This window comes from Giraffa tippelskirchi, chromosome 2 (assembly GCF_054371585.1).
Source record: "Giraffa tippelskirchi isolate mGirTip1 chromosome 2, T2T-mGirTip1v1.2.pri, whole genome shotgun sequence".
Classification (NCBI taxonomy): domain Eukaryota; kingdom Metazoa; phylum Chordata; class Mammalia; order Artiodactyla; family Giraffidae; genus Giraffa; species Giraffa tippelskirchi.
This window is the reverse complement of record NC_137276.1, coordinates 16,658,779-16,680,329: the sequence shown is the minus strand read 5'-3', so window position 1 is coordinate 16,680,329 and position 21,551 is coordinate 16,658,779. Positions and strand designations below refer to the sequence as shown.

General features: G+C 42.8%; 1 protein-coding gene and 1 long non-coding RNA gene across 21 annotated transcripts in view; one reads left to right on the top strand and one right to left on the bottom strand.

Annotated features, from left to right (window-relative positions):
- The window catches only part of LOC145539460 (uncharacterized), a 37,830-nt gene extending 31,629 nt beyond the window's left edge, over positions 1-6,201 (top strand). Inside the window, exon 3 of the long non-coding RNA XR_014077836.1 lies at positions 5,801-6,201. This is a non-coding gene — a long non-coding RNA (uncharacterized LOC145539460). The remainder of the gene's footprint in view (positions 1-5,800) is intronic.
- ABLIM1 (actin binding LIM protein 1) overlaps positions 1-21,551 on the bottom strand; it is a 331,405-nt gene that overhangs the window by 30,047 nt on the left and 279,807 nt on the right. For 15 of the 20 annotated variants that reach the window (XR_014077825.1, XR_014077827.1, XR_014077831.1 and 12 more), the window contains 4 exons: positions 10,607-10,684; positions 9,417-9,572; positions 6,827-6,862; positions 4,211-4,340 (listed from right to left, as the gene is read on the bottom strand). Coding sequence is in view for 5 of the 20 variants with exons in the window: in XM_081573528.1 (XP_081429654.1) it covers positions 4,211-4,340; positions 6,827-6,862; positions 9,417-9,572; positions 10,607-10,684 (400 nt within the window). In the remaining 15 variants the exon portion in view is untranslated. Of the gene's footprint in view, positions 1-1,847; positions 1,965-4,210; positions 4,341-6,826; positions 6,863-9,416; positions 9,573-10,606; positions 10,685-20,004; positions 20,089-21,551 lie in introns of all 20 variants that reach the window. The other 5 variants (XR_014077821.1, XR_014077819.1, XR_014077820.1 and 2 more) reach the window with 2 other exon arrangements.

The window sequence follows — 21,551 nt, the reverse complement described above, 5'->3', positions numbered from 1 at the left end:
ACCTAGGAAGCCCACCTATAATACACCAGGGCATTTCACCTTGCCAACTACAAACTGGCACTTGCCATCTACCTCTACAAGGATTAAACCATGAGCTGCTGCCACTGCTGACCTTCAACACCCCCTGAAAGGAGTTCGGGGTGGAGAATAGGAATGAGGCCCTCTGTGCTCCGGGAAAAACTGGCACAAATAATCTGTCAAGAATTTTAGAAAGTGCTGTGCCTGCTGATGTCTTTGCTAAAGGCAAGTGGTGTATGTCTTCAATAGGCATATCAGCAATGTTATTTTCACAGCCTAGAAAATGCAAAAAATAGCATACTTACAAAGTAACTTGTTACTGATAAGGGCAGGAAATTTATATTTTGGGACACAACTGAGTTGGACTCAATTCAACTCATGCTTTTGAACTGTGGTGTTGGAGAAGACTCTTGAGAGTCCCTTGGACTGCAAGGAGATCAAACCAGACAATCCTAAAGGAAATCAGTACTGAATATTCATTGGAAGGACTGATGCTGGAGCTGAAGCTCCAATACTTTGGCCACCTGATGTGAAGAACTGACTCATTTGAAAAGACCCTGATGCTGGGAAAGATTGAAGGCAGGAGGAGAAGGGGAGGACAGAGGATGAGATGGTTGGATGGCATCACCGACTCGATGGACATGAGTTTGAGCAAGCTCCGGGAGCTGGTGATGGACAGGGAAGCCTGGTGTGCTGCAGTCCATGGAGTCGCAAAGAGTCAGACACGACTGAGTGACTGAACTGAACTGACTGAACAACTGAGTCCTAAAACTCCAAGCGAGTAAAAATGTTGGGTAGACTGCAAACGAAATTCAGTCAAAGAGCACAACATTTAGGCTGTTCGAGAAAGCGTTAGTGATGTGAGCTCTTGGAGCTCAGGGTTAGAATCCTTCAAGTCTGTCTTAAGACCCATGATAACATCTGTGCCTGCCTGCTACTCTCTCCTTCAGCTCTTGGGTTGACCAAAAAATTTGTTTGGGTTTTTCCATAACAGTTTATGAAAAACCCAAATGGACTTTTTGGCCAACCCCATATTCTCTTCGGTTCCTTTGGTTCAAATCAAGGCTACAGAAGAAGTCAGCATCCTTTTGGGAGCTCTGACGTATTTGAAATTATGGCCCCTTGGTGATCCCTCTGCGGCTGCTGGCTCCCCCACCAAGTAAGGAGGACTGAGAACTCCGATTGAGGACTGCTACGGAAGCACAATGAGGACAATGGAAATGACACAGCGGGAAGGGCAGAGATGGGCAGGAGCAGAAAACAGAAGGCAAAGCTCCTCTTCTCCATCATGCAGACATCAGGACAAGTCAAAGGAAGATCACCCTAAGAGTTGGCTCAAGGAGAGAAATTCCAGTTACGTGGCCCTAGGTCTTTCGTACTGTCCAAACATCTTAATGTTGTTACGTGGCTTATCATCATGAAGACAACTTTGAAATCCTTGTTGCTGAATACCATTGGGTTTTGCTGAGCCATATCACATATTGAAACCAGGAAAATTCCCCAGATATATATTATATTTTGCTTCTAACACAGAGAAAAGCAAAATAATAATATATATTTTTTTCTTAAGCAGGAGAGAAGCAATCTTAAGGTCTCCAACGTACTTCCTGTTACTTCGTCTAGAGCCCTTAGAAATGACATATTTCCCCCAAGGAGAGATGCTATGTCAGTTCTAAGACACGGCCGGGTGTGAAGTCATGATGCACGCAGGCATGCTGAGAGGTCCAAAGCTGGGGGCTGACTCTTGGAGATGCACCTTATTAGCCTTCCCAGGGCGCTAATAAATCTCCGCTTTGCAGGGTGCTGCCTGGAGAAGCCTGCCTCCTTACCTTTCACATGGGGAAGGAAGTGGTGTCGGAATGGGGAGTTGGGGCGGGAGTCGCTGTGGGCGGAGCTGAGGCTGCTGGTGCGCAGGAAGGACCTCTGCACACCAGGAGACAGCAGCTCTGTGCAGCAAAGGCCGGGGGCAGGGCAGGGTGGAGACAGAAGAGAAGAGCAGAAATTAACACAGGAGCAGGGACACCGCCATCGTTCCAAGGGAGGGAAGAGGGAAAAAACAAAGAGCATTCATCAGGAGTCTGAAAACGGAGGAAGGAAAGGGGGTTAAGAAGGCGCCTGCGAGGGGTTAGGCACGGTGGGGAGAGTCTGCCCGCGGGTTCAGGTCAGCCCAGAGGCACTCTCGGAGGATAGACGGCTTTAGCGGGAGGAACGGCCACCAGGACGTTCCGGCAGGATGACACCCGCGACCGCTGAGTCGGGACCAGGCATGCCACAGAGACTCAACCGTGGCTGTTTTTAAAAAGGCACCTGACAAAACAGAATCCTCTGACACGTATGTTTAAAAGTGACAGTCGTTTCAAGAACCTTGGAAAGAACTATTGGGCTGGCCAAAAAGTTCGTCCGGGTTTTACCCTAAGATGACAGACAAACTGGAATGAACTTTCTGGCCAACCCAATACCACTATGTCAGGGTCAGATTCTTTTTTTTTTTCTTTCTAAGTGGAAAACTTCTCCTACTAGAAGTTTAATTTTACTTTGCACTTGTCTGCGTCCCCTGGGTGGCAAAGAGCTACCTATGATGCTAAGAACTGGGTAGTGGAGGCACTGATGAGCTGGAAACTTAGTTATGGACCATTAAGCCAAACCAGACTGAGGAGCGTGCATGACTCTCTGGCATCTAGAACTTATGGAGTGGATACTTCGAGGTGCTCTGTGTTGACCATGACTAGCAGAGCCCCCACCTTGAAAATATAATCTTAATAACTGGCATCACACAGGTCCGTAACATATCAGGAAGGGGGAGAAGAAGTGCTTAGGATGCACAAAATGTTCTGAAGGTTCTTGACATCAGAACGATGACGGGAACACAGGAACACTTTCTACTGCCCCATGAGGACACGGCCTTTTTGGGAAACCAGGTCCCTGACTGATCACTCCCTGGCTATCCTGTGGTCTCTCAGACAGTTTCCCGGCAACTCCATGTCATTCCGACAAGGTCACAGCTGCAGCCTCAGTGACCTTAGGGTACGCCCACACATAGGGATGGTGCATAAAGGGTTTCTCATCACTCAGGCAGATAAGGGCTTAAATCCAAACCCAGGAATAAAATGGATATAAATGTATATGACAAATAAAAGGAATTCCTTTCCTGACAATTTTCCTGTAATGGAACTCAACAAATACTGAGTAAATGTTTAGGAGCCTAAAGACAACTATATATTATTGAAGGATCCAAGAGTAAAAATTTAATACTCTGCAAGCACTAAATTTCTGGCTTTAAAGAGAAGATTGCAGCCTTTTTACATTCAGTTCATTCCCTTGATTTTATTTTATAAAATAAGTTCCCATATGAATGGGCTTATGAACCTGCACAAAAGCAAGAGGCTTAAAATGAAGTCTTTGTAGACATGCATCATCACCAAGTTTGTTTAAAAAGCCAAAATCTTCCTGGGTGAATTTATTTCTTCTGTGAATTTATTTATCTGTCTTCTGTGATAAGATCTTTATTCTTTTTCTACTCCACATAGGAGACACCCATTAATATGAAAAGGGACTACATTTTGCAGAGATAAAGGTCAAATGAAGATCATTACTCTTAATAGTCTCCATCATAGCTCATCTCTAGTGCTTTTATGTTTTCCAAGTCTGATTCACAATTTTAGGTTGGAAGGCACCTTAAAATTTACCGAATACAATCCTGTGCTTATATATGAGACTTCCTTCTAGTGGGTTCTTAACCAAGCACCCATAGTAATACCGTGTGCCTGGCTGGGGGAAGCATAACAAACCCATCAATAAAAGACTAACACTGGATTTTAGATGATGCTGGTAAGCCTAAAAGGCACATCACCATATTTTCTTTCAGAGATCTCCATTTTAAGTCTCAAAGTGCTGAGATTATCTTCAAGTCTTAAAAAAATAAATTCCCTTACTTTTTGTTGTCTACTGTCAAAATGTAATGATTCAGTAAATCATAGTGAATATAGTCATAAGATGTGTCTTGTTTTAAGAAAAGAAATAACACAAACTGTAATGGGATAGGAGTTTTTGATTTTTTTTTTTTTTTTTCCTGGGAGGGGGGAAGACAGATTTGGCAGGCAGCCAGATTTTTAAACACTACCAGTGTTGGGAAACAATCACACAGAAACACAGAGGATTATCCAGAGTGAATCCCGGGAATAGGTGCCCTTACCGGGTCTGTGAAAATGCTGAGGAGAGCGAGACGTGGTTGGAGTGTAGCTGTGGCGGCTGTACACTGGGGAGTTGATGGAGCCCTGGCTTGTGGACCGGTGGATCATCCGGTCCCGCCCATCCTGGTACCCCTGGAAGAAAGTGCGAGAAGGTGGGAACACACACATAGTCAGGCTGTTGTCAGGCTCAAGTGAAGTCAAGCCCCCAGGAACTATACGACGACCCATTCATGTATACATTTTAGGGGCATGTTCCTTAAATAGGTATGCAAACAAACATTCCATGGGTAACGCCTTTTGTTCAAAACCTGTAGTCCTTGCCTTTACCAAGATTTTAAGATGTTAAAGTGATAAACTCCAATGTTGACAGAGGTCTGGGAAAAGAGGGAATAATTCCAATGACCGTGTTTATATGATGCTTTTCAGTTTTACAAAGTGCATTCACATAGGTTGTATCATTAGACCTGCATCAGAAAGAAGGTAGAACATGTGGTGTCCCCTCCCTTCTCCATAAGTACAGGACTTTCCATGCAGCTAAGAGACCTGCGGGCAGGTGTGCAGCTCGTACGGGTGGGACCTGTTTCAGAAACAGCCTCCTGACTAATCTCACCCCTGGATCCAACCACCTACTCATACCATCTATGATGTTGATCTGGGGACATTCGAAGTTGATTTTCCTGGAGAATAAGCTTGTGGTGGCCTCAAATCCAATATTTCTATTTCTAAGAGGCAAATCCTAAAAATATATATTTTTAATGATCTTTAAGTGGAAAAATTTCCTCAGATATTTATAATGTCACCATTTAACAAGGCAAAGTTTTGTATTATGTGCTCAACAAATGGGGGGTACACTTAAGCTATGGCATATCAATTTAATGGAATACAGTAGCATCACACCATGTCCAAATCTAGAGAATACTGTATGTATAAATTTCAAAAAAATATCATACCCACAACCATAACATAAAACTGTAAAAGAATCAGACGAGTACAGGGAATGTTTTACACTTTAGGAATTTGCTGTCCTATGTAGTTTTTACTGCTGCTGCCGCTAAGTCGCTTCAGTCGTGTCCGACTCTGTGCGACCCCATAGATGGCAGCCCACCAGGCTCCCCCGTCCCTGGGATTGTCCAGGCAAGAATACTGGAGTGGGCTGCCATTGCCTTCTCTGATTTTTACTAGCACAATAAAAATAAAAGTTTGAAAAAATGCACGAAAATAATCTAAATTAAAATCTCAATAACCATGGATATGTGAAATGCAAGAGCAAGAGGCAAAAAAGCTTTGGTTTGATCCTAGTTGGCTCTAACAATAAATTGAAACAACAACAAAACAAAATTCCTGCAGTAGTGTGCCTCAATCTTGCAAGCAGTCAACTACAGAAATGACTGCTTCATAACTTCAGTTATAAATGCTCACAGAAATTATTCACAGTACGCGGTATAAACCATCACAATACTACAGAGATTGTACCATCTCAAATTACAGTGATTACTTAAGGTCAGTCCAGTTTTATATAGACTATCCAGAAAGTTACTTGACTTTAAGACAAGACTATTTATTTTATTTATTATTATTTTTATTATTTGTAGATGGGGGTACAACCCCTGAGGAGTTTGCTCACTGGATGCATAAAGAAATGCAGAATAAGAAGAAGCATGCTGGAACAAACAATCCCTTTATTATTATCTGTAACAGCTTACATGAAAGAAAGTGCTGGGTTGGACCTGGGTGCTGGACCATGCTCAGATTTGAGTTGTTCTGAGCTTAGGCCGCTAGTTTCAAAGCTACTCTCCAAGAGAAAAATTACACAGGAACAATAGGAAGTACTTCTAAGGCTTCTGGTCACCATGTAGGTAAGTCAATATGGATGATGGCAAAACCAAGACTTTCTGGGACCAGGGTTATAGTGTGAAGGTGTTGTTTCATTTTGTAAATCAATATCACCAGCTTCCTGAAGAACATTTAATAAAATGGGTTGGGAGTATATATCATTTGGGAGCTGTGTCTTTGGTGTTGGATGCTACAGAAGGGAAGAGCATGTTTGAGTTGACATGGGACCCACAGCTTACTATGAACAATCACTGACAGCTCTATGTGATCCAGACACTCAGGAGGTTATTCCCAAGGGAACAGACAGGCTGGTGGACTTGATAAAAGCCACTATACGGTCTGTCTACCCTGAGAAGGAGGGCAAGGCTATTGATTTTAGACTAAGAGGGCTGGTCTTCCATGAAGATGGCTCTGCTGATAGAAACACCATCGCCACGGTTGGCCATTTCAGATAATCTTGTAGGTTGGGAATCAGATCAATCAATTAATTATGGTTGATGAGAGAGAGCCCAACATAGGGACAAGTGGCTCCACTCCCCGCAAACACTTTCCTACCATTCAGGGGTGCAGTGCATAGCTGGTTTTATTCCCTTGTCTCCATTTAAAAAGAAATGTACTTCTGTGTCTTAGAGTCATATCTTACAGTAAGGAGTCCTACATTCATCATAATCTCACACAGTTTTTCTGTTCTTTTGTTTAATGTCCTTTTGCAAAAATGTGAGTCTAGGAAAGGTCCAAGTAATTCTCCAATTCCACCCATTAAAATTCTCAAAAATGGCACTTACTTCCGCTGATGGAGTAGGAGACAAAGTCCTTGGAGACTGGAAGAATAAAAGAGAAAGTCACAATGTTAACTCGTTTCAATTAGAGCTGCTTATGAGAGTCATCCAGAAACATTATTCAAACTACACACGCCGGCACCCTTGCCTGTCTTCCGTCTTCTGACTCAGTGGTTGAGAGTCAGGCTCAGACAGGTACACAATGACAAAGCCCTTGGGGGACTGGGGCGCACGGGGCTGCCTGATAACCATGGGTTTTGACAAATATGCTGTAATGCTTTTAGGTAATTTAGTGAGAGAAATTAGAACTATTTCCTCTCTATATTCATGGTTTACCACCATGAGTTACAGTCTACTGAAACACAGAATTTCGTAAGCACAGTTGCTGACTAAGTTATAACCACAGTAATTAATCACGTAATATGTTATGGTGACTGGCTCAGTGGCATCTTCCCCAGGAGGCCTTGCCGACCTCATCACCATTCACCTTCTGGCTTCCATCTTTCTAGGATTCCTTGAGGCAGTCAGCAGACCAAGCCCTCTCTCACCTCAGGGCCTTTGCACTTGCTATGTCCTCTGCCAGCAGTGCTTTCCACTCAGATGCCTGCAGGGCTCACTACCCATCTTTAATGAGGCCTCTGTTCAAATGCATTACCACCCAGTACCTTTTGTGATCCTCCCACTTAAAGCAGCAACCCAGTACCCCCCGACCGCCATGTACTTTCTCCTTACTCTGCTTCATTTTCCCTTAAAGCAATATCATCCTATAATATTATGTTCTGTATCTGTCTGTCTATTATCTGTCTCCCACTTTCCACTGCAAGCTCCATGAGGGCAAGAAATCCATTCATTTACAACTAAGTGTTCCCAGTGACTGGGGCAGCTCCTGGCACATATTAGGTACCCAATGAATATTTCCTAAATGAATGAATGAAATGTTCACAATTAAAAATGCAAGAAAGCTTTCAAACAGACATGAAATGCAAACAAAGCATTCTGAAGGACACAGCCAGTGGTGGATTTCTCAGTTTGAGAATCTGCCCTTCTTTCCCACGTCTACAAGAAGCGGCTGGCCGTCTTGTACTCCAGACTTCCTCTAGCCCTGTGGTCAGGCCTGATCACAGATGGCTGCACAGAACTTCAAGCCTACTTCTCCAGTGTTTCTAAAATGGCAGTACATGGATTCTATGGAAGATGTGCTAATAATTGAAGGGATAATGAAACAGCCTGCAAATTTGTCTAAGCTGCAAGCTTCACAGGTTGGAGATGAGTTCATGAACATGTCTGGTTTCTGATCGGAAGGCATCCTCCTAGTCCAGATTCTATGCTCAGAGAAACCCATAAGCCATCATTCTAGGTTATTGTTGAGTACTTATTATGTGCCAGAATCTAAATATTTCACTTAATCCTTATAGAAAACCTCTACAGTAGGTATCCTTATTATCTTGAGTTTACAGATAAGGAGATGGAAATATGCAATGTTTCCAAAGTTTAGATATAGAGAGTAAATATCAGAGTCTGGTTCCAAACACAGAAATGTTCACTTCGAAGCTCAAACTTCTGGGCCCATAACACCATAAAGCAACTCGCCTCCCCTTGCTTGTATGCCTTGAACATTAGGCAATTCTCATTCACTTCCTGTAGGACCAGTTTCTATGTACTCTTTTCAGGAACCTTCCTTTGCTCCTTATCCTCGTGAAACTCTGCCCGGCAAAGGCAACTGAGCCACCCAAGCCAATCAATCAACCTGCACTTCAGAGGCTGCAGATGCAGTTACAGCTATGTGACCACTAGGTGGCACTACATGAAAACGGACTCCACTTCCCACCCAAGGGATTTCAACAAGGACCAATGCTCTGGAATACAAACCCAGGTTGGAAAAATACAAAAAAATTAAAGATATATATATATATATATATATATATGTAAATATATACACACATATGTATGTATACACATAGATTCTATCATTATCTGCTTTACAGACAAAGAAGCTAGGATTATAATGGGTGTCTCACGGTCAAAGTCAGACAACTAAGGAGCGGAGTCCCTGGGTTGAGCTCAGGTAACTTGCTTCCAGAAGCCCATCTCAGACCACTGTGCTGTACCGCGACCCTATGCTCTCTTTTCTTGCATATACTAATTATCTTACGATGCTGGAAACCACAGTGATCAAAATTTAGGGAGTGTGCTCTCTCTCCTCATGATCTCCATGAATATATTTCAGCTTCCCCCAAGGCTACCCCCTCACCCCAGAGGACCCTTCCCCCCGACCCCCTCTGCTCACAGACTCGCCCCAGTTTCAGCTCCCTTCCCAGCACGTGGGCTCCTCCACCCTCCAACTTGGTGCTGATGCTCACTCCTCCCGCACTGTTGTTTCCTATGGTTGGTCTGCTCCCCTAACTCTCCACACCTCCCAAGGGGAGGGGATAGTGCGATAGGCTTCTGACTACCTCAGAGCACCTGCTACAGAAGCCTGCAAACAATGAGCAATGAGAAGGACTCTCTGATTTATCTTGATTCCAATCGGTGGTTTTTATACATGTGGCAAAAGAGAAAGAAGTTGTGCCATTCATGACTTCTGGGAATTGATTACCTCTCCCAGGCTCTGCCTCTCCTGTTTGTCATCATAGCCCGAAGAGTAAAAAGGCTCATAGGTAATAAGATCTGGACGTTCAATGTCATAAATGGCCTTGACCTTGGGAATGGCTGCTAAATCCTTGTAATCCAGGATTTCGTTGTCCACTTTTGCCTGCCAAAGTTAAACAGAAAGAAAAATCATCCTGCCATCTTATCTTTGAGGAACTGTGGTTAGCGCGTCTCATGTCTTGTTTAAAAAGTGAAAATCTTAAAAATAAACAAATCTAAAAATATTTTGCTTAGCATGGTCACACTGTTTATAAAGTTGCCTGTTTAAGACTCACAGACATAGAGAACAGAATTGTGATTGCCTAGAGGGAGGGAGGTTGGGGTGGGAAGAATTAGGAGTTTGAGATTAACAGATGCAAAATTTCATATGTAGAAAGGATAAACAAGAAGCTCTTACTGTATAGTATAGGAAACTATATTCAATATCCTGTGATAAATAAACCATAATGGCAAAGAATATGAAAAGTAATATGTGTACATGTGTATAACTGAATTATTTTACTGTACAGTAGAAATAGACACAACATTGTAAATCAACTATATGTTAATAAAATAAATTAAAAAAATAAAGTCGCCCATTTATACAAGATATTAATCATGTTTTCAAAAAAAGTCACAAAAGCTTGGGAAAAAGACTATGTAGAATTCATCACATAGAGAAGAATGCAAACCTTCAGGATTTCCTAAATTTATGACAGAGAAGGGAAAGCTCAAACAGATGGTCAAAAAATCCTCCCAGATGGCTAAAAACAAGAACTGCATATTTAATAAACTAAATATTTAAAGATCTTTGTGGCAGAATTTAAGGACACTCAGTACTGGAATTATAAAATGTATAATTAATCTCCAAATATCTATATGCAAGTTAGGTGCAACAATTTCTCAAGACCCGTATAGCATTACTGCATTTTATAGGTTATCTACTCAGTCACTCTATACTGATGGTCACATCCACAGAAACAGTCAATCGCCTGGAGGAAAATGGGATTGAGATGCTGATCTACAAGAATGAAAATTGGATCTCATAACAGAAATAGAAAGCATTTTGAATTATTTGCTTTCAGATTATCCAGTCCACACTTACCATCTGCTACCTTACCTGGCCCGGAAGTATCTCTTCCAGCAGCGGATACTTACATAGATAGTATGACCCGGGGAGCCAGGGATGCTGGAGCCTGGTCGAGAGTAAATGCTTTCGGAGGAAGTCCTGGTAGGCTGTAAAAGAAAGAGTGACATGTAAGATTTCAGACCGTGGCTTCCGAATCACGACTGGCTGAAGTCCCTACACTTTCCTAAAGACTTAAGCTGGTTAAAAAGAGAAAGACTCGTAACTTCTTTGAATGAGGGAAAATAAAACCGAGGAAGAAAGGTCAATGAGAACGAACTGTGCATTCAGCCTTGAAAGTGCACTTGGAGGCTTCTCTTTTTCTCTCTGTCCCTGACAACAACACCTTCGAGCACATTCCATCTCCAAGGCCAGCATCCTAGCACCATCCAGTCCCCACCTGTGCTCGCCTGGACTCCTGCCATGGCCTCACCTGTGGGTTTCCTGCCTTCAACCCTCTTCAAATCCCCTGGGCACCCAGGGGCCACAGAGATCTGTGAAGAATACAGTCTGAAAGGTCGCCACCCTTCTTTTGGCTTCAGCATCCACAAAGAATGGAGTCACTGCTCCCAGGGCCTCGGGATCTCTCCCTTCCTGCCCTTCCTGCATCACTCACTGCCTGCTGTTACTCCCAGGACAGGGACATGCCCCTGCCTCCGGGTTCTTACCCTTGCTGCTTCCTCGGCCTGAGAAGCGTGCCCTCATCCCTCGTTTCACTTGTGTTTTTCTTCCCTCCTTCAGTCTTGGCTTAAATATCACCCCCTCAAAGAAGTCTTGCCTGTTCTCTTCCTCCAGAGTTGGGGATCTTGCTGTTTTCTCTCACGGCACTAATCCTGCTTTCTCCTTTATGAATAAAATGAATAATGCTGTACTTGCTGGTTTCATCATCACGTCGATCTCACTCATTACCTTTAGTTATGACCTCTGCCCTCAGAGGGCTTCTTTTCTTACCACTGTATGTGCCCACCGTTTTGCACAGGTACAGAGTAGGCATAAATATTTGTTGTGGGAATAAGAATTTATTATTTGCAAACAACTACTCAGTTGGTGGGTACTTGACTCATGTTAATTATATGATTTGAGCTTAACCACATGGAAGGTCACTGAGTTAAGGCCCGTGATCGGCCACCAGGGAAAGTATAAGAAAGTGGACTTTGTAATACAGACTTAGAGAACCCTGAGAGTGAGGGATGGTGACAGGAGAGGGAGGAAAATGCATGAACTGGGGTTAATGGCCCCCCACCTCTGCTTGGTATGTTCTGGAAAGCTCTGCAAAGACACCAAAGGCCTAGTCTTGGAAGGTTTCTCCCTTCCATGCAGCTATTTCTTGGAGAGGACGATGTATAGATCTGTGTTAGGAATGCTGTTTCTGCTGATGTTTCGGTACACTGATGTGAGTATAACTGAGTCCTCACAACCCCCTCTAAAAGCAAGGATATTATATCACTATGGACCTCACATCTGAAACAAGGAAAGCAAACCTGCCTGGTCATCTCGAGGCAGGCAGTGGTTGGACCCTCTCTGACAGTAAGAATCTACTGGAGGGGTGGGATCAGTTGTTCTCGCCAGAGTCCCTGGTATCTCTGAGACACAAGGGTGGCAGGGGGTGGAGAAAGTGCACAGGGCACAGTGGATGTGAGCCAGGCCTGACCTTTCTGGCCCTGCCTCCTTGTACAAGCACTTTCCTCCTCGAGGGACAATTTTCCAATCACAGGAGTATCTCAAGATGATAGAATACCCACATCTGAGTATATTACAAAAGAAAGGAGTCACGTAATAACAGGACTCCCAAAATCCAACTCCTGGATCAATTTGCCAATCAAAACATACAAGGACACCACCAAAGCGCAGCCCTCTTGTAAAAAGAGACGTGACCGTTTCAGAAAGCTGAGCCAGCAACCCTCCCTGTGGGAGGGCTTCCCTGGTGGCTCAGTGGTAAAGAATCTGCCTGCAATGCAGGAGACCCAGGTTCAGTCCCTGGGTTGGGAAGATCCCCTGGAGAAGAAAACGGCAACCCATTCCAGTATTCTTGCCTGAAGAATTCCATGGACAGAGAAGACAATTATTCACTACAGGCAGTCCTTCAGCTTCAAGTGGCCAGGATCTAACACTTGCCAAACTCAATATAGTAATGAAGCCTCCTAGGCAACAACATGAGATTAACAGTACTGAACATTTCTTAACCACTTACTCTGTGGCAGGCCCTGTGCTGAGCACTCCCCAAGTAAGCTCTCATTTAATCTTCTCAGTAACCCCAGGACGGAGATTCTGCTAACATCCTTGTTTTCTAAATGATGGGAAAGTCGCACAGGTGGGCAAGTGTCAGGATTTGAAACTAGAAGCTTTAGAGGCAGAGCTTGAGCTCTTAATCCCTGCGCTAAATTTTCTGCCCACGTTGGAGGGTGAGTGTGGCCATTTACTTTTCATCAACATGGCTTTGGGACAAATGAGATGAAAGTAAAAGAAAAATATGGAGATCAACTAGCAGGAGAGAGTGCATACTAACTGAAAATGTTTTGACTGCCACTTAGAAGCTTCTAAGAAGCCTGTAATAGCTCGCTGTTGGGGTGGGGTGGGAGAGGGTGTTCCCCAGGAGAGTCAGATGTTTTGGGTTGCTGGTGTTGCTATGACAAAGGCTTGTTTTCATTAACAAGCAGTGAGGACACTGTATGAACAGCCAAAGTGCACGCTGAGCTTTGGGGTTTCTCCCACGTCCCTCATCCTTATTTCCGCCAAAATGTGGGTCAGATATCCTTTGTGTGTTTCCTGTAACAATGGACCTGGGGGAGGCTACGAAGTGCTTCCTTCTCTGATGTACTGTGCACACTGATAGGAACTTAGCTGAGGAAGAAGACGCACAGGGATCAGGAAAGGGCCCTGGGTGCTCCCCTCCAGAGATGGAGAAATACTCGGCTGGAAAAGATCTCTTGGCTGAACCAGCCTGTCCCCAGCTTAGTCTCTCTCTCTCTTCCTTCTTCACAGGACTGAGCATCCTGTGAGGGACACAGGCTTTCTCTGAAGCATTTATCTTACTCATTTACTGTTTTAACATTGTTGGGCTAAAGGTATTAACATCCAAAAATTCTTCTCAAGATCCATTGTTTTCAGATTGAAGTCATCTCCAATTTGCATCCAACTGCCCTGGCTTCTCTGATTGCAAAATAAAGATTTGAGAGTTTCATAGTCAGTTTTTGAAGTCCAGCCAATGTTCAACAAATCCACTGCTGCTCTGGCTCTTTTTTTGAGATCACTGTGCCCAGTGCATCTTCAGATCACTTAGTGTATTTCAGAAACAGTTCCAATGTGTTGGAGGTTCAGAACCTGCTGTCTTTCACTGCATTGGCCACTGTTTGCTTTAGCTCTTAACCTTACTGTCAATTTTACTTCCATAGACATCTTGCTTATGGGTTGAGTTATTCCCTTGCTTGCCTATTTTCTTATAGTGGTCCTAATTTGTTTTCCTGTTTAAAATGAAATAATGGAATAAATACAGCTCTGCAAAGCATAATCTAGGGGGGTTAAAAGGCTGGCTTTGGAGTCTAATACCTTGACGCATATATTGGCTCTACTGGTTGTGTGACATTACATGAGTGTCTTTTTTTCCCTTTCCCTTCCTTTCTCACTCTCTGTTTTCCCTTTAACTTCCTTAGGCTTCAATTTATCTATGTATAGAATGGAGGAGAGGGTACATACAACACCTCCTTCCTAGGGATAAATGAGACAATACATACAAAGCTTCAAGCACCTTGCCCCACACATGACGAAGACCCAGCATTTTCTGGACAACTGACGTCAGACTGGAGTTCTTTGCCAGCATCTCAAATAATGAAGGGCAGGACTCACTCTGTTCTGCTCCTCATGACTGGACGGTCATTGTGGATGTGAGCTCCACCGACTAGACTTCCCTCGAGTTCTCACCCTTGGAGACCTTCCCATCAGAACTCAGGTATCTTAACTGTCTCAGTGGATGGGGCAGTGGTCTCACCCAGAGCTGACAAATGTCCTTCCCTTTCTTGAGATCTCCATGGAATGAATCTATACCCTCCCAAGACAATGACTTCTCCAGCTGACGTCTCAGCTCTAGTTACTATCACCCTTCTATGATGGATGGCAGAGAGCTTGCTCAAGCTTGTCTGATCTGCCAGGATAACTCCTGGTCTGCTCCCTCTTTGAACTGCGCTCCAAGTTCAATGGTGCACAGGGATGGTCCACTTAGGCCACAGCTCCTAACGGCTCCCCATGCTGGTGTATTTGCTCAACCAACAGAGGTTAGCGGTCTCTCTCTTGTGAAGATAAAAAAAAAAATTACTCCTAAAAGTAGGACTATTATTTTTGAGTTTAAATCTTAAATATTTAGAATTTTACATTTCAATTCTAAACATCTAGACTTCTAAACATGTTGCATTTTATTTTCTCTGTGTTTTAAAGAGTTAATTTAAAAAGACCCAATTCCTAATATTACATGATATGACAAAAGAAACCCAAATAGTTTAAGACCTAAATGCAAATGCAATTTGAGAAAAGTAGTTTAAAACAAGAAAGAAAAGAAACATGCTGAATTTTAAATGAACATCTTGCTTATCACTGAAGTCCCCCTTTTCTTCTAGCTGTGTTTCCCCCTAATTAACACACAACTTGCTAATAGTGTTTGATGGCCTTCGACATCAAAAGGCACAGAGCTGTCTCCTGACATGACAGTTCATATCCACACACTCAAAATTAAGGCTCATCTTAACCTCAAAAGCAACAGCTTACTGACATGTTTTCCCTCTTTCAAATCCCACTGACAGTTTCTTCTTTATCATTAACTTAATTCTAGTGTCACCTCTTCGGGTGGTAACAAAGTTACAGATAATCCATATTTCCACAGATGATTTTATGTGCAATTATTTCTAATAGTTTCTAAATTATTGTTTCATCCCATTCAGATAACCAAGTTCACAACAGTGATTCACCGAATTAAATCAAGAGCCCAAATGAATCAACAGGCTTTTGTCTCTGGAATTCTCTATGAGAGCTGTGATAGACACAATTATCCTCTTGCCTATATTATAAATGAAGATAATTCCAAATATTTATCCCCAAAGGTCTTCCCACTTCTGTTCTACAGAGGAAAAACAAACAAAAATCTATAGACCTGTGATGAAGTTGTTAAAGCAGAAGCAATCTACTTATTCTCACTTTTTCCTTCATGCCTTACAGAAAAAAACAACTTGAAAGCACAGTTGGAAAAATTCAGTTTTTTCTTTTGATGCCATCTTTAGGGGCCGAGGAAGGTAGAGGAAAGCATGGGAAAAGCAAGGTAGATATAAGAAGGATTATAAACAGGCTGTGACCTTTCAAAGGACTTTGCCAACAAGATTAGCCTTTAATCCTCATTTTGGCAACAAGAGAAAAGGATCCTTCAGTAAGAACCTTCTAGTTGTATGTGGCTCATGCAAGAAAAATACTTTCATAAAGAAAGTGTCTAAATTTACATTTATTTCTTCAGCACACCTTCACATACCTACTTTCAGTTTCAAAAAGGCTTTTTTCCTCGAAGGAAAGAAATAAATCAACAAAGAGAGGTCTCACCAGACTAGTAGTTCATTTCGACAGGAAAGAGAAAAAATGACATTTGATCGCTAATAGTAGATGCTTGAAAAATGCACATCTTTTTGTTTTCTGTACAAAACTTTAAAAAAACCCTCTAACTTACATTTCACTTGCTATTTCCCTTACACCTTGACTTTGTCCACCTGTTCTACACTTCAGAAGGCACAATCAAAGGATGAAAATTACATTGAAGAAATTCCCCAGCTCTCATCCATCTTTAAATGTTTACCATTTAAAAACACTTACCGGAGCTTTGTCAGGAAATTAACCAGAGAAATGACATTTTTTTCCTCTTATTTCCAATTGTGGGCAGCCCCACACACCTAGTCCCTTCTTAGAAGGAGAGATCTGGAGGGCCCTCTTGCCACAGACCTGCCCTCATCCCACAGGAGCTGGGGAGTAACAACTATGTTCATCTAGTCTGCATTCATCTGAAGCCATGCTCTAAGAAGGGAGAGAACTACAGGCAACTGAATCCCAGATCAGAGAGGTTGTATGAGCACCTACAGGACTGCTACCCATATAAGGTAGTTGACACCTTATACGAAGTGCTGCTAAGGTTGACAGTACCTGCCTTGGGTTTTTGTCGAAGTTCACCAGACAAGGAGGTGATAACAGCTGCAGAAGAAGGAATACTTTAAAAAATCTGCACATATTAAATATTCACTACTAAGTCAAAAGATGAACTCCTTTCAGTTTTTTTGTTTGTTTTTGCTTTTATTTTTGGTTTAGTTTTGGCTGCGCCACCAGCTTGCAGGATCTTAGTTCCCCAATCAGGGATCAAACCTGTGCCCTGAGTAGCGAAAGCACAGTATCTTCTCCGGAACCAGGTGTGCAATCGCCATTAGCCTTTACTATGGCCAAGAGTCCTCACTGTCTGTGCAGGATAAATCTTAACACCTATACATTCTGATGAATTGTAAAGACACACCAAAAAGAATAAAATATCTGAACAGAGAGAAAGCTGGGAATAAAGTGGTATGTCTGGTGGCAACGTTAATAAAACAGTAACCGATAGCATTATTTCCTTGTTTTAGATATACTTACAGCCTCTAATTAGCTCTTTTGCAGAAACAGACACACAGTATTTGTTTGGCATATTATGGGTTTGCAAGTGCATATATTATAATACAGTGCATGTTAGTTTCAGAAGAAAAAAAAAACTCATGCCCATTTTGGATGGCAGCCATTCATGCTTTAGCCTCCAAAGGCACAGCACAGAAGCCCCTTTTTAGAATGAAAGCAAGTGATCCACTCCAGATTACTACAAACTTGGTCCTGGGAATATCGTGTGGTTTGTTTATAATGAGTTACCGACCTTTACCTATAGACAAAACTTGCTTTTCTTATAAAACTCTTCCAAGTAAGCGAAACTGGAATATGTTTTCCTTAGGTCATTCTATTGCGCTGGCCAAAAAGTTTGTTTGGGTTTTTTTCCATAATATCTTGCAGAAAAACCTGAATGAACTTTTTGGCCAAATTAGTAATTTTTTTCCTCACCATTTTCTTTTACCTGTAATTCAGCAAGAGGGAATTAAGAGGAGATTTCAGAAAATAAAGAATAAAATGACTTTCCTCCACAAGAAACCCAGGCTTATTTCCCAATGAAGTGCTGAAAGTCCCTGCAAGGGGTACAGTTTATCTAACACTAAAGGTACTTGATATTATCTGGTGAAATGAACTGCTCTGTAGTCAACAGTATTTAAAAGATCAAAATATCTGGGTGGCTTGAGAATTGCTTTGGCATTTTCAGGCTTCTTGAAGGTTTTGATAAGCCTTGATGGCCAATGGGTGAAGCAAGAGCTTGTCAAATGGCCACTTTCTCTGCCAGGTCCCAAGTGGTTTATACCTTTCTGTGACAGGGTTACAGTTAACTTGATTGATATTTAAGGCTCGATAATGGGAATTAGATATCCATGTTTAACAATAGGATAGGAAGAGAGAAGGTTTTCCAAAATCGACCTCTTTCTCTCTTTTATTCTTTTTTCTCTCTCTTCTCCAGCCGACCACTTCTCAAGATGCCCCACATCTCTTAAATTTAAGGGTCTGGAGAAGACCAAAAATATTTCACAGTTGATAGTAGTTTTCTTAAAGTCATGAAAGTGAATCATTTGGCAATAGCCTCAGGCTAACAAAATAAAACACTATTTGAGTTATAAAGCATACTTTCGGGGAAAAAAACCAAAAGCTATTGAAAAAGCAATTTCTTGCCAAGTAGGTACTAATTCTAAGTACTCACTTGCAATGGGAATAACCTCTGGCTGTTCCTCTGGATTCATGACACTGTATGTTAACTGTATGTGAAACTGCCATTGGCACAAAGGTTTAAGATAGATGAAAATTATATGACAAATATAGGTTGAATGTAAACCAGCATCATGGGCCAATGCAATACACTCAGGGCCTGGAATCTACAGTTAAGCGTTGCTGCTTTTGACCTGTCACGCCTTGGGCTAACTTCACTTTGTAGGTGGAGAAACTTCAGGGGTTGATGTCTAACAGGTTTCTTTCCCCTCTGAAACTCTGTACTTCTAACTATCTTTCAAATCATTTAAAGAAATAAGGTGCAGCTTTAATAAAAGTAAACGCAAACCCAAACTCTCCTGGGCCATAGTGCAGTTCTGGCAGGCACAGCAAACCAGCACAGGCATCAAGCCCAGACTAAAGAGCTGTGTTGCAACCCTGAATGTCAACAGAGCTACACAAGGGGTTTCATCTGGACAGAGCTGGGACCGTGGAAAGTCACTTGTAACTTAATGGGCCAAGGTTTCAACTGATTCTAAGAAACTCTGAAAGAAGGTCAAGTGTGTACAGGGAACACACTCTATAGCCTCGCTGCTCATCTGGAGAGCTGGCTGAGGACCCTCCCAGGTTCTGGAAGATGATCTGGAAAGATGGTGCCGCCCTTACACCCTGTCTCTTCCTGAGATACCATCAGACTTGGCTGGTATTTCATGCTCTCCTCTTTGTGTCTTCCTAGGTCTCTCTCTCTCTCCCCTTGTAGGACAGCGGAAAGAACGTGAGTTACGGGCTCAGAGAGACCCGAGCTCCAATCTCAGCTCTTCCACTTACTGCTGAGAGAACTCTGGGGAAGTTAGTTCACTATGATGGTCTCAGTCTTTCCATCTGTAAGATGGGAATCAGGATAGCTACTTGGTGGGGATTCTTAAGGAGAGCCATTGAGAGTGTATGTCAGCTCCTTGCCTCTGCAGAGCTGTGGCTGGTCTTATTTGTTTTTTTTTCCACTTTGCCACTCCTTCCTCAAGCCAAACCTCTCCTTCCCCAAGTACTGCGTTTCCCCAGCTCCACGCTTCTGTTGCTGTTTTTGTCAGGTGCACCCCTTTCTCATCATCTCTGTGTGTTCAAATCCCATCCAGCCTCCAAAACTCAACTCAAAGACCACTTCTCCCAGGAAGCGCCCCTTGAGCCCCTTTCCCTCACCTGACCTGCCTTGATCTTTACGATCCATATGCTGTGATATGTTTCAGTATCTTTTAATAATTATGTACCTGTCTTTTCTTCCTTAGTGTACCTGGGTACTTGGCAAATATTTGTTCAGCGAACAAATGTGTGAGCACAGGACCGAAACGGTGGCTTCCAATGTGCTCGCTGTCCTGAAGACAATGCTTTAGCCACCACGCTAAATGAAAACATTGTCTAGAGCAGGAAACAGCCGGAATCAGAATGTGAGATGCACTCCATGGGGGTGAAATAAAGCATCTGCCTCTATGGGAGCCCAGAAGTTATGTGGGGAAAGCAGCAAGGGGAGGAAAAGCGACAGAAGCCTGGGGCCCAGCACAGTGGCCCCGAGCCTCAGCTCAGACACAGTGCCAACCTGCAGATACGGGGACCGTCCTGTGCGTCGAATCAGACTTTTGGGATAAAAGAAATCAGACGGAGATCGACGGATGTTTGGTGGCTGCCATGAAACATGAAAAAGGGAAGAGTGAAGAAAGAAATAGCCTCGATTCAGAAATACTATTAAAAAAAAAAAACCTTTAGGAAAACTAATTTGGTAAGTGATAAGTGACATCAGGTTTTCCCTGGTGGCTCAGTGGTAAAGAACCCACCTGCCAATGCAAGAGACTGGCTCGGGAAGTTCCTCTGGAGGAATAAATGGCAACCCACTCCAGTATTCTTGCCTGGGAAATCCCAAGGACAGAGGAGCCTGGTGGGCTACAGTGCATGGGGTCGCAAAGAGTTGGACACGACTGGGCAACTAAACAACAACAATGATGTGGAATCACTTTAGTTGGTGGGTGTGTGTGTGTGTGTGTATTTTTAAGGTCCGTGTTGAAAGCATATAACTGGTCTTCATTTTCTTTCTTTACTTTTGGCCACGCCATGTGGCTCATGGGATCTTAGTTCTCCAATCAGGGACTGAACCCATGCCTTTGGCAGTAGCAGTGCCGAATCCTAACAACGGGACTTGCACAGAATTCCCTAACTGGTCTTTACATTACAGTATATTTACCTACGTTCCAACCTTTTCCCCCTCCCCATCATTCCTTCCATTTATTTTGGCTGAAATACTCTTACATATGAAGAGTTAGAAGCCAATGAAGCCATTGACAGATGTTCTTGAGAGTCTGTTATTACAAACACCTCACAAGTTCTTGAAATCTGGAGAATGTGGATTACTCAGTGGGGTTGTTGAAAGATCCTTAAAACATTTTCATTTTGCTATGGTAACTGCACTGATGTGACACCGGGAAAAAGGCCTGAAAATCCTGGATCAAGGCTGTCCTCCATAGACACACCCTTAAGAGAGCACAAGAGTTGCTCCTTCTTCAAAATCTAGCCTCTTTTAAATCCACCAGCGTCAGCACATACCCCACTTGGGGTGCGTCAGAACCTTGTCTCCTTAGAGGTACATCATCCTTACTACTGGGTGAGTGAGCTGGGGGCCGGCCTGACCTCCCAAGTGGTAAACGCTGGCTTTAGGAGAAGAAGGTTTCACTAAAGGGAGAAAAAACTATAGCTCCTCTTGGCCAGAATGAGTGGAAGTATCGCACTAGTTGTTTTCATAATCTTATCCAAAGAGTCCCATCAAGATGCGATTAAGAGGGTTGCTTTTTTAAAAATCATTTTAGTAACACAATCTGCAAACTCAAGCAATCCTTACAGAGAAAGGACACATTTCATTTAGTCTGGCCTCGTTAGCATTCCTCTCTTTGTCTCCCAGAAGACTTCATCAGGGATGAAATAAAAATGATTCCTCAACAACTGAGGGCAACACTGCAAAGAGTGCAGACCACTAGCTACTTGGGTGGTTTGGGGATAGCATCTACAAGTTATACAGTGAATTTTACATTTCTATGATTAAAGTGACAGTAAGTACTATCTTTAAGGTGCCAGTATTTTATAACGATAACCCATTTC